At 30.3% G+C, this 16,859-nt stretch overlaps 2 protein-coding genes across 2 annotated transcripts in view; one reads left to right on the plus strand and one right to left on the minus strand.

Annotated features, from left to right (window-relative positions):
- The window catches only part of LOC113368466, a 383,698-nt gene that overhangs the window by 190,809 nt on the left and 176,030 nt on the right, over nt 1-16,859 (plus strand). The window lies entirely within an intron of this gene.
- Nucleotides 1-16,859, minus strand: part of LOC113368467 — a 105,137-nt gene that overhangs the window by 9,229 nt on the left and 79,049 nt on the right. The window contains exons 2-3 of the mRNA XM_026610011.1: nt 8,056-8,202; nt 6,029-6,388 (exon numbers count right to left, since the gene is read on the minus strand). Of these exons, the coding sequence (XP_026465796.1) occupies nt 6,029-6,388; nt 8,056-8,202 (507 nt within the window). The remainder of the gene's footprint in view (nt 1-6,028; nt 6,389-8,055; nt 8,203-16,859) is intronic.

The following is a 16,859-nucleotide window of genomic DNA, read 5'->3' on the forward strand; positions in this document are numbered from 1 at the left end:
GGGTCATACGATAGCGGCATCTATAATAATTAAGAATCCATCTATTTTTTATGTTTCTGATCACCAGGAGGTTTGGAATCATGCACGCCAGGACACCCTCTTTTTTTGAGTCCCCTCTTTGACTGCTCATAACTTTGTGAATTTTAATATTTTTTTTTAATAATTTTTTTATGTGTAATAATAAAACATCAATAAACAAATGATAAAAAAATCGATAGTAAAAATATTATTTGTTTCCTTTACACAGCGCTTCAAAAACCGGGCGAAATTCATGCTTCTACAGTATAATACCCCCTTAAGAATGCGCGCCCCACAGGTTGAAAACCCCAGCCTTAACTAGTTTTAATTCGTAAAGAACTATTATAAATGCACGTGTGAACTATCTTAATCTCTGGAATTCCTTGTATTTGATTTCGACGTCGATTTCTAATCGATTTGTGTTATCGTTCATATGTTTTCGGTTCAGCAATTTTTCTTTAATCAGTCTGTGGGAAACAGCAATTAATAATGATTATTATTCAAGTAATGATTTACTCTTGTTGTGGTATTATATATTAATTACGCAATTAAATATTTATTCATTGCGCTAGTGTAATTATATTTGATGAATCTTGAGAGCAACCTTGCTAAGCATGCGCTATTGTGGAAATAATAAAATGTCTTGTAAGTTGTAAGTTGTAACCCTACGAGCATCGCATTTACACATGAGCGATTACAAAAGGAACAGCCGAACGTTCTCACGCGGGACCACGCATTTGCTGGGAGTGAGATTGCTAGAAACCACGTTTTAATGTAGTTAAATAATCATTTCATTTTATTATATTCCGATATAGTTATTTTATTCTAATTATATCAGATCATAAATATTTCATAAATAAGCAAGACGATTAATAAACTAGATGAAAGTGACATTTCGCGAAGGTGACCATACGTCCAGGTTTGGCCGCGACAGTCCCTGATTTCCACCTTGTATCCCGGGTTTTTCTAAAATCAATATTTGTCCCGGATTCAGATCTTTTCTCTTGGACTTTCACGGGTTTAATTTAAACTTCAAATATAAAAGAAATTTTCATTAAATTAAGAAATTTTATTATACGAGATTTTATCGTACAAGAATGTTGATGTCAACTTTAATCATTATCAAATTTTAAAATGTTTCATTTACGTTTCAAAAATCAAACAATATGCGTTAGTAACAGTATTATATAATAATGTATGTTTAGTTAGATTAAATAAGATGAGATTAAAAGATAACAATAAGTATTAAATAATAAAGTAATTTTAATCATGTAAGAAACACCATCCAATAAAGTTAAGTTATTCTTAACATAATCATCAAATTTTAAATTGACTGATTTTATTAATTTATTAATTTATTTATTATTGACGATTTCAATTAATTTATTATTATATTTTAATTGCAAACTTATATTTATTTGCTATAATGTAATTAATGGAATGTTTATGCTTTATTCATTACTTATTTTATTACTTTGTACATTTTATTACCTAGTATTGTATTTAATTATATAGCTAAAAGATCACCAAGAATGCAGTTTTATATACCTACACTCCAGTGCATACTAATACAAAAATCGTGCTATAGTAATATATAAAAAAATTTACTTGAATTTTTTATTATGAAACTAACAAATATTTTACACCATCTTGCAATCATTTGAGGTTGATTAATTTCATTACCAAACAAAAATTAAATTCATAGTTTAATAAATAGTCTTAATTCTAGAAAACTTGGAGCAATTGTCATTATTTTTGACCGTAATCCTACGGTTACAGTTCCAAAGTTTAAGGATAAAAATAATAAAAATTAGCCACAATAGCTGAAAAATGCTAACAATTTGACAAAAGCTCTAGGCTGCACATAAAAGCTCATGATGTGCCAACTACATGTAATATCGTTTTTATATTTATTTTCATAATGGTTACTATCAATACTAACACCCCCGTTGAGTTCTGGGACACCCTATATATACATATACACTATTGTATAATTTTATTAAATTTGATATTCACCGGATAAAATAAAAATTAAGCACCAATTAGCCAAAAAATGCTTACATTTTGACCAAAGCTTAGGCTGTAAATAAAAGCTCATAATTTGCAAACTGTATGGAAGATTATTTAAATAATTTTTTTTAAATACTATCAATACTATCACCCCGTTGCGGCTTGACGTTGAGTTCTGGGGCACCCCATACTTACGTATATAATATTGTATAATTTTAAATTTGATGTTCATCGAATCATCATCATAATAAACATAAATTTCTTTAAAAAATTATTAGTAAAACCATCAAATTCAAAGAGACTTCCAAAGAGAAAAAGTATGTGGTTTTGGACTTTTTCTCTTTGAAGTCAATTTTTTCCCTTATTTAAAATTACATTTTTTTATTTATTGTGAAAAATAGTTTATAAGATCAAAGTGTCTTTCGGTTGTTATTTAAGAAATTAAAAGAATAATTATACGTTTCGACTATAGGCCTACCCATCATTCTGTGGAACTGAAAAAAAATTAAAACTAAAATATGCAACAATAGTTATACACAAAAGACTGAACCAACAGTAATTAAAATAATAATATTTACAATGAAAAAAATGTTTAAATAAATTTGATAAATAATTTCAATATAATGTTAGATAAACAATTTACCACAGTATGCCTCTATTTACAAATGACTGAAATTTCCAACCATACTACTGATGTTCCAAGATTTTTTCCTAAACGCGTATGTATATATGTATGTATATATATGATACACTCATATATTTAAATATTAATTTAGATAGTCTAGCCACAAATATATACTCTGTGATAAAAAGTACGAAGAAATATTATAATAACCGCATCATTATCACGGTGCATCCCGAGTCTTCGGCGTTGCTCGCAAAGGAATAAATTACGTAATGACTTTCTGTGTGCGCACATTGTTAGTAAATAGATACGTCATTTAATTCCCATTAGAACTTTCGAAATGTATATGATAAAATTGTACAGGAGGTCAACGAATAAGCTTCTCCCTTGAGATAACACAGACTTTTTTTTAACTCGTTTTATTTAGCAATCAGAATTACATAAAGATTCCTATGAGCTAAAATGACAATATTTAAGAGCGAGCGATGAAGAGAGAAGAGCTCCAATGAGATCTTCTCAGTTTAACAATTAATATGATAATATTATATTAGACCTAATCTAAGACTAAGTCTAAAGGCCAGTGTCGTCTTTTGCCATAAGGTTTAGTAATGTCGAATGCGAGTCCAGTTTGCGTTTGTATTTTTCCTTGAATTCTTTGAACGTTAAATGCACCGTTTTCATGTTGAGGTCGCTGTGAATGGTTTCATTTGTTACGTACCACGGAGAATTAAGAATAGTACGTAAAATTTTTTACTGGGTTCTCTGCATTATAGCTATATTTGATTTGTAAGCACATCCCCAGAGCTCAATTCCGTAGGTCCAGATCGGTTTAATGATTGATTTATATAGCAGCAACTCATTTTCAACAGAGACTTGCGCAGAGTATTTTCACAGAAGCTGTTTAGAAAATAGCTATGAATATTGCGACTACTGGTAAAATAGCATCGAGTTAGGTGGAAACAATTATAATTCTTATCTAAAAACTCGCTATAATTTGTTTACATGAAGATATATAACTTTGAATAATATAAACCTTTAGTGTTAAATTAATAAACATTGGATTTACTAGTTAGAACTAAGATTAGCGAGGAAACTCCTTTCAGTAGCATTGCATACGTATGATATAATGATTACCTCCTATGGTTAGTCGTTTCCTTATTCGTCTAGAAATGCTTCGTCCTTATTAATAACCGAACTCACTTAAGGTGATCTGCTGTTCCTGAGATCGTTGTAATACTAATTAAAGAAAATCTTCTCTACGGCAGTACTAATTAACACTCTGGTATATTCGTGACTGAGCTGTTTCTCTTCGCCGTTGTTCATCGAGTCGTAATTTGCATCCGTTTCATGTCGAACCGACGGGGTACGTTTCTTCTAACAATAAGTTGAAATTCAGATTTATGCAACATCACTGCGACTCGATGTTCTATTGAGAATGCAATAGAACATCGAGTGATAGATGAAAAAAATTACATCCGAAACTGCAGCTCCTTTGCTGCTGTTACTTGGGAACGTCTATTTTATGGAACTATCTAAGACACTGGTTGGCACTCTGAGGCCTCATGTAGCATTTTGGCGCCTTAAGTGCAGCCCTGGCACAAGTATCCACTAACAAGCTAATAATCAGTGGAAAATTATCATATTATAATCAGTTATTATTAACTTCCCGTAGGGTAAGTTATAGTAATCACAAAAAAATCGAAAATGAAAATTTTTATATATCTTTACGTTTTAGAGATTTCGGAGCTTTAAAGAAATGGATGTATGTGTGTGTGTACAAGTTTTTGTCGACGATTTTGGGAACACGGATCAACCGATTTGAATAATTCAAAAAACATTCCATTCGTATAGATAAGGAGATGTGCTGATTAGTTTTTGGTGAAGGCAGGTACACCCGTTCCGAAGATACGGGGCAAAAAGTGTCAAAAACGGTAACTCAGTTTTTAGGAGAACGGAATGTCCGATTTTAATAATTCAAAAAACATTTTACTTATATTGACAAGATGAAGAACGGATTAAATTTTTGGGAAGGCAGGTCCATCGGTTATGGACTCTCAATAAAAATAAGTTAAAAAAATGTCAAAAATGTTTATTGGACATATGTACATCAAATTAACAGATATTTTATAGAGATTTTAATAAAGTGTACACATTTAGTGTAAATTTTTTTGATTCCGTACCAAGATTTTCAATTACGGTGCGGGAAGTTCCAGCAATTTGCCTTAAGGCATGATGCGATACACCACTAGTTTAATTTTAACTCAACATTTCAAATTTTGTATAAAGTTTTAATTTGGACATTATTGCATTGTATATTTTTCATTTTTTATCAATTTTCAATGAAAATTTAGATCCAAAACATTTCCATACAAAAATGGTCTTTGCAAACAAAAATTACATCATACGTTATCACTATTAAATAAATAATAATAATAAAAATCTGGCAACTATAATTAGATTAAATTTTGGGTTGCCATACACAGGTAAAAAGAGAAAATCTAATAAGAATTTCAAATACAATAGCTTCTAGGACTCTTAAATTGGAGATAGATAAAGTAAATGTGGCACCAGTGTCGCACCAAGGAGGATTATTATAATTCCATAATATTATAATAATCCATTCAAGGATCTTATAAACTATTGTGATGATGTGACAACTATCTTTTATAAATGACAACCAAGAACAGTTGCCCTATCTCTATGTGAATTTTATTATTGCAATTTCTGTAGTTGTGTGATTTTTATTGATGCAGCAATGATAAGCAGAGGCTATTTGTACTTGGATACATATTGTTATCTGTATTTCCAAGTAAAAACCCATGTCACTACTACTTGACATTAGGCTGCCCAAAGCGGGTTAGGTAACTGAGACCATTGATTGAAATTCCATAGATAACCAAGAAAGTTGCCCTATCTCTATTTTCTAGTTTTTTTTTTTTTGTATTTGTTCTTGGATGCATATTTCAGAGTGAAAACCCATGTCACTACTGCTTGACATCAGGCTGCCCAAAGCGAGTATCGAACCTGAGACCTTTGATTGAAATTCTATAGCTAACCACTGGTCCATGGGAAAGTCCATAATTAAAAAATATTACAAAATACAAAATACAAAATCTGCCCCAATTTGGTACTTGAACAATATACCAAATAGAAAAAAAACTATTTACCAACATTCTCTAAAAATCTAAAATGCAACTTAATAGTATCTACTATCAGAGTGTTGCTCCAAAATTTTAATACAAATGAGTTATTTATTCGGTACCTATGGATGTTGAACAACTGTATAACTATGCAATGTTATGTTCGATAGCACAACAGTAATATTCTGAATATGTATACTGCCTTTTCGAATAAGTATGATTCTATTATCCTTACCTTCAATTTGAAACATCCTCCTCGCGGTTTGGCCACCAGCAGTAGATCCGTAAATAAAAATAAATGTCTATCCTGCGTAGACCCCGTAGGAGCTGCTGCTGTTGGATCTCCTTGAACGGATCCTGGTGAATCCGGTGATCCGGTAGCACTTGGACAGGCAGAAAAGGTGCATGGTGCCTCCATCAGAAATCTTCTCTCTTTCCGCAAACTGCTATCATTTCCCGAAGAAGGTGACTTGCTATTGTTATTGTTATTTGACAAGTTATGGGAACTGGGCGATCGTTGACAACTTCCATTGTTGCTACTTCCTAGTAGACCTAGGTCCAGACTTGGTCGCTTGCGGAGAAGAGTCTTTATTTTCTGGAAAAGGAAGATAGAAATTAATTATATAAATTATTGAGCACTATAACTTTTTACATTTAATTCTACACATAGTGAAGGGCATAATGGCAATAAAAATAATTCAAAAACTTTTAGTTGAAAAGCAATTAACTTGAATAATATTTGAAATAGATTTTGTTTAACCATCCAAGTCAGATTAGATTTACAATGTTAGTTTAAAAATTATAATTATGATTATAATTATTTTTAATTACTTTATTACTGCAATCTGTTCAATACCAAAAAGAGCAAAGATTGCTAGAAAATTATTCAGATTATAAAATTAAGTAGAGTAATATATTATGATGTTAGTAGATACGCCCAGTGGTGTAACCAATAGAAATAATATTATTGAACATGATTTTTAATACTGATGTTTGTTAATATTATGTAAATAGATATTTTACTGCACATACATGTAGCAAGTAAATTATATAACAATCTTTGAAAAGTCTCAATCCGCTATTGAAAACGCGGAAGTTATTAATAAACAGAATATTTTATTGACCTCACGAAGCAAACGGCCCGGTTCGGAGACTGTCGAGTTCACAGCATTTTTCTCAACTTACACGCCTTTTATAATTACATATTTAAATCGCTTAATTAATGTAATTACGGAACTGGTCTGATTAGCCATGTATTATATGATGCGTAAAATATTGTACGCCCATTTATCTGACACACATGTTGCTATGTGCACTGAAATTGTTCTTATGACTTGTATATAATTATTATTTTAGAGAATTTTGATTTGACAGCATCTACCGTGTAATTATAAACAAGATTATATTATAATGAAATAATTGCTTGAATTCAATTTAAATTTAATATTCAAATCCGGGTCACCTGAAGAGTACATCTAAAGGAAACAGAAATATAGTTAGGTAAATCATTTATATTAGAATACCAAATAATCATTAGTTAATATAGGGGTTCATGTTATCTCTCGTGAATCAAAACAATTAAGTCAACATTACTTCTCTTTTCATCAGAACATTTCTATATAATTCTTTTCTTCAAGAGAACCCACTCCATATTCGATGACTACATTGAGATTTCACAATCTATTTTTAAATTAAGAATTTTCAATTTTAAAGCTTTTAACTTATACAATGAATGATTTTCTGTAATAAGATGTTTCTAAAAATATAGAAAAAATTATTAGGGAAACGATAAAGAAAAACGATACCTAATATTTTTCGATCATGATCAGAAGCAAAACACACGTATATGAGTTTACTATATATAAAGAGTGAAAATTATTACAAAAACGGCCAAAATTAACACTTTTGCTACAAGCGTCGACAATGGACGATATCCACAATACTATTTGGAAAGAGAAAGGGCAAATGGGACTTCGCACAATTAAAAGCTAAGTATAAAATCAAGGTAAGAATTTTAATATTCTAGATCCTCCCCCCCACAAAGTAATGCCTAACAGCGGTTTCCGTGGGAACCAGAGGCAAGGGCAAAGCGAAGATTTTAGTCGGTATTATACCCAGGCGGTATTGAGTTCGACATACCCATACAAAAGACAGTCTGGGATGCATAAAGGCATTTCCTTCGCTAAACAAAAAAATTCATTTCTATTTGGATGTAATATTTTTTTAAATTTATAAAATTAATGTAGAATTTAATTAACTTACCACACTGTTCTGTAGTTGGGCTGAAGGTGCATCACTGTCATATAAAGCTAGATAATCATTTGGAAACAATTCTTGAATCCTGTCAAGATCTGTGTCACAGGCTGTTCCTCCACCTACCAGACGATCGTATTGTGCTAATCTTTCAACCTGGAATAAAAAAATATATTATTGTAATTATGTATACAATTTAATAATAAAACAATGTTATATATTTAATTTCGGAATATATTTACAAAGCCTCTACTTTTTTTTGAAAAATATAGAGGCTTTGTAATCTCGAATAATCTTTGTAAGGCTCGAGTTGAGTGCAAATGATTCGTCATTCGCTCTCGATAATATCATATCGAGTCGATTGTGATTGGTCGTCGTGTCGCGTGAGTATGATTGCTTTGATTGTATGCGTATACGTAGTATGCTCCTGCATATAGTGTAAATAATGAAACAAATGAAAAATCTGTGCCGTGTAAGAAACGTAAGTTTATTGAAATAATTTGTATTATTCGTGGTTACTATATATTTTTAGAAATTATTTTTATAGGCTAGACTTTTTTTTATTCAAGCTTGCCTTGACATGACCTTCACCACATTTATAAAAATTACGCTCCCAAAATATATTCAATCAAATACTCATAATTTACAATCTAAACTTATCCTTAATCGTTGATTTATATCGATTTTGGTGATTCCGACCATACGCAATTAAAATTTTAGTGAACCCTCTCGTGCGCAGCAAATCAGGCGATTTGTCCAATAATCCGATTAAAATCAACTACGGTCCTGGACATAAATATTGTATTTATAAGTATCTCACTAAACTCTTGAAAAGTATGCATGACAATAAAGTGTCAGGTGTTGCATTCGACTAAAATATTATAAATTTACATATGCGTTTGTAGTAATAGTTGCTCAAACGCAGGTGCCAGTTTCTTCAACCCAGTGCCGACATAAAAAATTATTTTCGTGGATTAAAAACGAAGTTGAAAGTAAACATCATTCCAGATTAGTTACGATCGAACGCGTAGATCATACTAGAATCTTTAGTAGTTTATAATGAAAGATACTTACGATGTGATAGAGATATAAGCGTTTATATTAAAACAGATATGAAACCTGTCTAATATCACTAATATGATAAAATCCTAAGTCCCCTTCTAGTGTTAATGAAGTAATCCATTGAACCAAGGTAAATAGTGTTTGAAAATACCAGAAAAAAATTAAGAGTAATTTTTAATCAATAGACCACGTCTTAATAGACTTATAATAATATTGCCTTTCAGAAATAAATTAATTCAAATATTATTTTGTGTAAAAAATAAATAAATATCAATATAAAAGTCTTTGGATGGCGCGCTGGTTATTTATTGGCAAATTTTCAAAAATCAATAATTTTTATAATTGAACCAGTTTCCGTAGTACTTTAATAATTTAGTAATTTCAACCAAGTAATTTAAATTTTAACAAACGTCAAAAAAACTACTTTTTTCTCAAACTTTGATGAATTTTTAAACTTAAACTACTTGTCATAAGGCCGTAATATTTCAGTAAGTTCTATAAGACCATGATATATATCGCCGAAAAAAGTTCCATGAAATGTTTTTTTTTTTTTTTATTTTTTTTTTTTTTACATATATACATTATTTTCATATCTAAGTCAGACAGAGGTGCCTGGTATGAGAGATTATGAAAGACAGTTTTCATATAATATTTACATTTCATTTGACTATAATATCTATTTCATTAATATAATATCTATATATATAACTCTTCAGTCTTCTTTGTCTTCTTCAATTTCCATATAGTACTTCTTAAAATTTTCAACAAATTACAAGAAAACGGCTCGGTAGATTTTCGCCTAGAACTAATCAGTATCATTCCCAACTAATATCTTTCGAACAGTCTCTGATTTTTTAAAACAATCAAACAAAAAATTCTTTAGAATTAATATGGGTAATACAATAAGCTGGGATAAATGGAATAAGAAAGGAATATAGAGTTTTGAGTAATATATATTATGAAATTAAAGGCACACTATGCATAAAATGAATATTATTACCATTTATGTGCAAAATTTAATGAAGGTTAAATAAAATTAAGTGGCTCTACAAGTAATTTAAGAAAAATCAGAAAAAGCTTACAGCATGTTACCATGCTAAAAACTTGATATTTACAATCGCATTTTTTGTCAATTTTAATTTATTCCTTCTTATTGTTTAGGATTATACGATCTCACGCTCTGAGTTTGCAATCCTTAGGTTATATGGCATGAAAGTGCAATTACTCTGAATTCTTTGAATCATAATTGAATTTACGAGACCTAATTTCCGTCCAATTTCAAAGCTATATGCTCGTTGAGATATTTATACTACCATAAAATGCAATGCACTGACATAAACTCGATGCATGTCGAACAATTATTATTAATAAAATCCTCATATTCGCAATTATTTTCGGGACATACATCTCGAAGCTTTTATATCTTTGATGCCATGAAATCTCTCGTATGACCGTGAAGCAATAAATCCACATTGTCGCCGTAAAAAACGTAATTGCTCTATACGTGCTCGCAACTGCATTAATGACGAAATACATCTAGAACTAAAGCACATTCTTGGTTGTAATCATTATGTTTTTATAAAACAATTACCAGGCTGGACCGATGCGATTGCTGTACAGATTCATATTTCGTATTTCGTATTTTGTAGCCCATCCTTTTTGTTTGTTTGTTTGTTGAACGCCTGAATTCGAACGACGGTGACCCACCTTTAATGACAGGAGACGGTCGTAACAAATTCCGTGTTTATATGGACTTATCAGGGCTGCGCATTGGTCAAGGATTTATTTTAAATTATAAAAGAACTAATGGTGCATGGAATCACGCCTTAAAGTAAATTGCTGGAACTTCCCGTACCAAAAATTATTTTTTTTAAAAAAGATAAAAAAAAATTTTAAGCTTTGAAAAAATTAGATTTTTGAGAAATTTTAAATTTTTGAAAGAAATTATTTCTTTTTCTTATTTCTTTAAATTTTTCAGAAAATTTTAAACATTTTTTCAAAGCCTGCTTTCAAATCGCCCTCCATTAGCTTTTAGCTGCATACAGACGTAAAATCGAAGCGCGTAAGCGCCGCCTCGCAGTCTTCGGGTAGACGATATTCCGGAATTCATAGATATGTAAACAAAATTTATACGTATTATTAAAATCTCCATAAAATATCTGATAATTTGATATGCATCTAATGATCATTTTTGACCTCAAAATGGCATTTTTTTACTTTTTTTTACTAGATCTCCAAAACTGCTAGACCTGCCACGAAAACTTGTATCCGAACACACACACACACATACATCTATTTTTTCTAAAGTATGCCAAAATGTTCAGAAATCTCTGAAACGTAAAGATATATACAAATTTTCATTTTGGATTTATTTGCGATTACTGTAACTTACCCTACGGGAAGTTAATAAAAACTAGTTGTGTCAAAAACTGAATTACCATTTTTGTCACTTTTTACCCCGTATCTTCGAAACGGCTAAACCTGCCATTGCCAAAAACTATCCACCACATCTCCCTATTAATACAAATCGAATGTTTTTTGAATTATTCAAATAGGCTGATCTGTGTTTCCGAAATCGTCGGCGAAAATTGTAATCCAAACACACACATACTCATATGTCCATTATTTCTAAAGAATGCTAAAATGTTAAGAAACCTATGAAACGTAAAAATATATAAAAATTTTCACTTTTATTGTTTTTAGCGTTTACTATCACTTACCTTACGGAAAGTTAAAAATAATGTCCTTAATTTTGTGGTTCATTTTTTTTTTCTCTATTTTATTTACAACTGTCCAGTCAAGGACATTTAGTAAATTTGTAAATTCCTCAAGTTTATTAAATATCCTTAACTGGATAGTTGTAAATAAAATAGAGAATAAAAAAAATTGTAGCATATTTATAATAAGATAAAACTAATAATTCTTCTATAACTAAAAAATATTATTTCGGCGGTGAGGTAGATGATCTCGGTCACATTGTTTAAAAAGAAAAAATAATTTTATGATTTATATTTGGCAATACAATTTCTGATCAGTTCTGATTTATTAATTATTTAATTTATAAGTAATTAATAAGCAAACAATTATAAGCAAGCAATAGCTTGATAAACAATCCGCCATATATATATTTTTTAATCTATTAACTCTATAATCTATTCTGCTAATAGAAAAATTATAATTAGTATTTCGACTATGTAGTAGGTGGTAGTAGTTCATATTATATATTTTTTTATAAAAAAAATTCATAAAATATTTTTATGTGTGCAGAAACTTTGATCAAAACAACTGGCCGTAGGTATTTAACTAGTCAATTAGTTAGTCAAAAATATTCAATTTTATTATTGATAGCAAAAACATAAAATAAGATCCAATGCACAAAAAATTCAAAAGGCAAAACATAAAATCATAAGGCAAAAAAATGGCGGATATCGAATATAAGAAGATTAAAAATTCAATTATTTTTCGAAATTAGCTATCCACATTATTTTTTGTATAATGAGTATAATGAATGCTTCAATACAAAATTATCAGAAAGAACTTTTCTCGTATTATGCTACTGTTTCCAAATAAATATCTGATTTGGGAATGCAGGTAGAAAAATCCATTTCTACAAAAAAATTAATTGACATTTTGAATCTTGAATGGTAAAAACACATGTAATATATCGATTTTTCCCTTGCGAATAACTACTACTCCAACCCTGTCCCAAATACCATAACCCTGATGTCAGTGTCTCCAGGAGCGCGTCATCAACTGTTTGTCTGATTTTGGGGCCTTCCTAATGCTTTTTGACGACACATGAAAATATATTCTTTTACCTGTCAGTCTAGAAGATAACATTTTGACGTGCTGTCTCTATTCGGTAATATTAAAATTTAAACTGCTCAGGTAGATAAATATGACATTACTATAGGTATATATTTATATGGCTAGGATTATGATTTATTTTACTTGCTCGTATAATCTTTATATTGTAATATGACACGTACAAGGTGATAATAAATATGGTACCCATTAGTGCTTTATAATAAATAAACAATGTAATTGGTTTATAGGTTTATGTCTATATAGACATGTATTTTTGCCAGCAAAATGTTAAAAAAATATGAGAAAATGTTTTGTAAATCAAATTATACTTTTTTATTATAGAGGTAAAAAGTTTGAAGTGAAACAAGAACTAGAAAGACAATCATAGAATTTTAGACTTAAAACAAAATATTTTTTTAAAAATTCTCACATTAAGGACTATTGGTCGATATATCAGTACCAACAATGATTCAACAAACAACTATTGGAAAAACAAATAAGATACGAGTTAAGAATGTTCATCGAAGTGCAATCTAAAGATATCATTTCCAAACACATCACAAACGTAAACCTTAATATATAAATAGTGAGGTGTATTTATATAATCTCTCATGAATGCATTACGGAAGAATTCGTTTACAATGATGAAGTTCAAGTGAGATATTGACTTGAAGCGATTACGATAAAAGCTGACAAGCCACATATTGATAAATTCAAGTTATGTGTACTTTAGGCTTTCCAAATATAAATATAAGAATGTCTCGATATTATAGCGAATGACTTCATTTTCGATAAAGCTTTCGATAATAAACTAAGAAGATAATCGGAAGTAAATGCATTATTGGCTTCATAAGTAAGTTTTTAAGACAATTACAACATCAATTTATCAAGGTTTTTAAATACTTCAGAAAGAAATATTTTTTTGATTATGATTAGACCGACTTATTGTAGAATATAAAACGGTATAGTATATTTGCAAAAAATTATTAGAGATAAATATAAACAGTGTTTTTTTTCCTTCTTAATTAACTTCACATAGGGTAAGTTGTAATAATCGAAAATAAAACTAGTGGTGTATATCATCGTGCCTTAAGGCAAAATGCTGGAACTTCCCGTACCGTAAAGAAATGTCTGAGGAATAAAATGTCTAATATATGAATTATATAAATTAAATTATAAAGTTAAAATTATTTATTTAAAGTATATAGAGCTTAAAGCCTAAAGTATATTAAAGAGCTTTGGAACTCTAGTAAGAATTAAAATTAAAATCTGAATTATTTTCTATAAACAAAAAAATTTTTTTTTCTAAAAGCAATTATTTTGCCAACACAAGCAGAAAGCTTTTTGAATCATTCAAATCGGATGCTTAGTTCTTTCAAAAACTGCTATTTTTTATACATTTAGCTCCGTATCTTCGAAACGGCTGGACCTGCCTTTGCCAAAAACTAATCACCACTTCTCCCCATCATTACGAATTGAATGTTTTTTTTTAATCATTCAAATCGGATGCTCCGTTCTCTCAAAAACTCGATTTCTATTTTCTGCACTCTTTGCTCTATATCTCCGTAAAACGGCTGGACCTGCCTTTGCCAAAAACTAATCAGCACATCTCCCTATCAATAGGAACCGAATGTTTTTTGAACCATTGAAACCGGTTGATCCGACACACACACCCATTTTTCCTGGTGTGCCAAAATATTCAGAAACCTTCAAAACGTCGAGAAATGCAAAAATTTTCATTTTCGATTTTCGTCTCATTAATATAACTACCTTACTGGAAGTTAAAAATTGTCATGTGTCTATAATATAGACATATAAGCCAATTTTTTTATTTTTTGCATTAGAGTGCTGAATTGCAAAAGAACATACATAATATATAGACTCAGTTTTGCAACTCAGTTTATAAAATTATTAGAAATATGAGAAATATAATGCATTTCATTCTAATTAGGCTCGATTAGATTTTGTTTATTTACTTTTCTTGTAAAAATATATAAACGTAGTCACCTGATTTATAAGCTCTCATTTTTTGTCTATAAAATACGAATAATATAAGTAACAGTATTTATAAAATTCTATTTAACAACATTTGAAACGATTGTTATTGATAAATTTTCGTTGATTATTGATTATTTTTATTCCTTTAATGTTTAATTACGGCAGAGAAAGTGCCAGCAGTTGGTCTTAAGGCACAATGCCATGCACCACTAGTTTTAATTAAGCTTTCTTTACTTATATATTAGCATTAGATATGATTTTAATTGCCAAGCATTGTTACTTCAAAATGCAAAATACAATTATCAGGATTTAAAACCCAAGCTACTTGTGTTTTAAAATAACATCTTTTCATGAAAGCTTATGGTTCAATTCTTCCGCAAAATAGACTAATGTTATGCTGCGTTTATCATATAATTATACTAAAAACTGTCAAAATGCTTTGTATTTGCTGTATGATCGGGTCTGTGAAAAGCGATACATAGCATAGCCTTGCCATAACATTGGTCTATTATACGACTGAATTGGCCCATTAATATCTGTTATTAAAAAATAAACATATCAAATCAAATAATAAATAAATACCTTATAATTTGTATTCCCTTTCATCTTACAAATAAAACCACCGACATTAATTTTGTCTTCGATCTAAATGCGTTTCTGCACTTTCTTAAGCTTTTATAAATTTTCACAATTCACCTTATCGCCGGCGATCGTTCGGTGTGTGTTTTGTCCACGAAACCGCGGCACCCAAATTTGCCATTAACGGAGAATTGACTTTATATTCGGTCTTTATAATCTCTATAAAAATCCTTAAAATATTGTTATGTGCAAGGATAGCGACGGGCCATTTCAACAAGGTGTGCATACCGAAATCAAGGTCATAAAAGTGAGGCAGACGTCGCCGTCTGTCGCCTGCAAATAATAGGACAGAAGTATTTAGTATTTGAATCACACACTATCATCTTATTAACTTGTGAATAAATCGAAATTCAATCTTATTTTACTTATATATAGAATAGAGCGGGGCAGAGAGGCTCAATTTGACTATCAATAATTATCTACATATATATAAAAATAAGTCGGGTTTTCCTTCCTGACGATATAACTTCAGAACGCACAAACCGATTTCGACAATTTTGCATTCGTTGGGAAGGTCTCGGGGTCCGCAAGGTTTATAGATAAAAAAATTAGTAGTGCATGGCATCGTGCCTTAATGCAAATTGCTGGAATTTCACGCACCGTAATTAAAAATTCGAGTAATGACATTAGTGAGAATTATCAGAATTATGCTTGGTTAAGTCAACGAGCAATTCTTGCCGCAAAGAATAATGATGTACACGCACTGAATTTCACCATTCAATCAAAAATTGCTGGCGATTTGGTGACATACCAATGAATCTGACTGGTCTTCCGTTTGACTTCAAATGATTGCATTTCCCAGTTCGCCTTGCGTTTGCAATAACAAGTCGCAAGACCAATCGCTTAGTGTTTGCGGGATAAATTTCAAATAGATTATTAGAAAATCATTGTTTTTCACATGGACAGTTATACGTTGCCTGTTCACAAGTTGGAAAACTATCCGCTTTGTTTGTGTTAACGTCAGACCAAAAAATAAAAAATGTGGTTTACCAAAGAGCACTTCAATGAAACGGATAATTTGCGGATTCACTTTCATTTACTTAGAGAAGTTCAACTAAAAAACACTTCATTTTTGTAATCGAAATAAATTCATTACTGTTGTGTAATAAAATCAAATTTTTTCTTTTCAAATATAAAACAAACAAACAATTTCTTCGTCTTTCTCACGAAACCATCTGGTGGCGAAACGGAGTTCGTCGGGTTTGCTAGTTATACTATATAAAGCAATTGAACTACATCACAACACAAATTACTAATTATAAAAATATATTATTTTACTATTATTTTACAATTTGCCATCTATCCCT

This window comes from Ctenocephalides felis, unplaced genomic scaffold, assembly GCF_003426905.1.
Source record: "Ctenocephalides felis isolate EL2017-DRISC unplaced genomic scaffold, ASM342690v1 CF-g0.4_SCAFFOLD_01170, whole genome shotgun sequence".
NCBI lineage: Eukaryota > Metazoa > Arthropoda > Insecta > Siphonaptera > Pulicidae > Ctenocephalides > Ctenocephalides felis.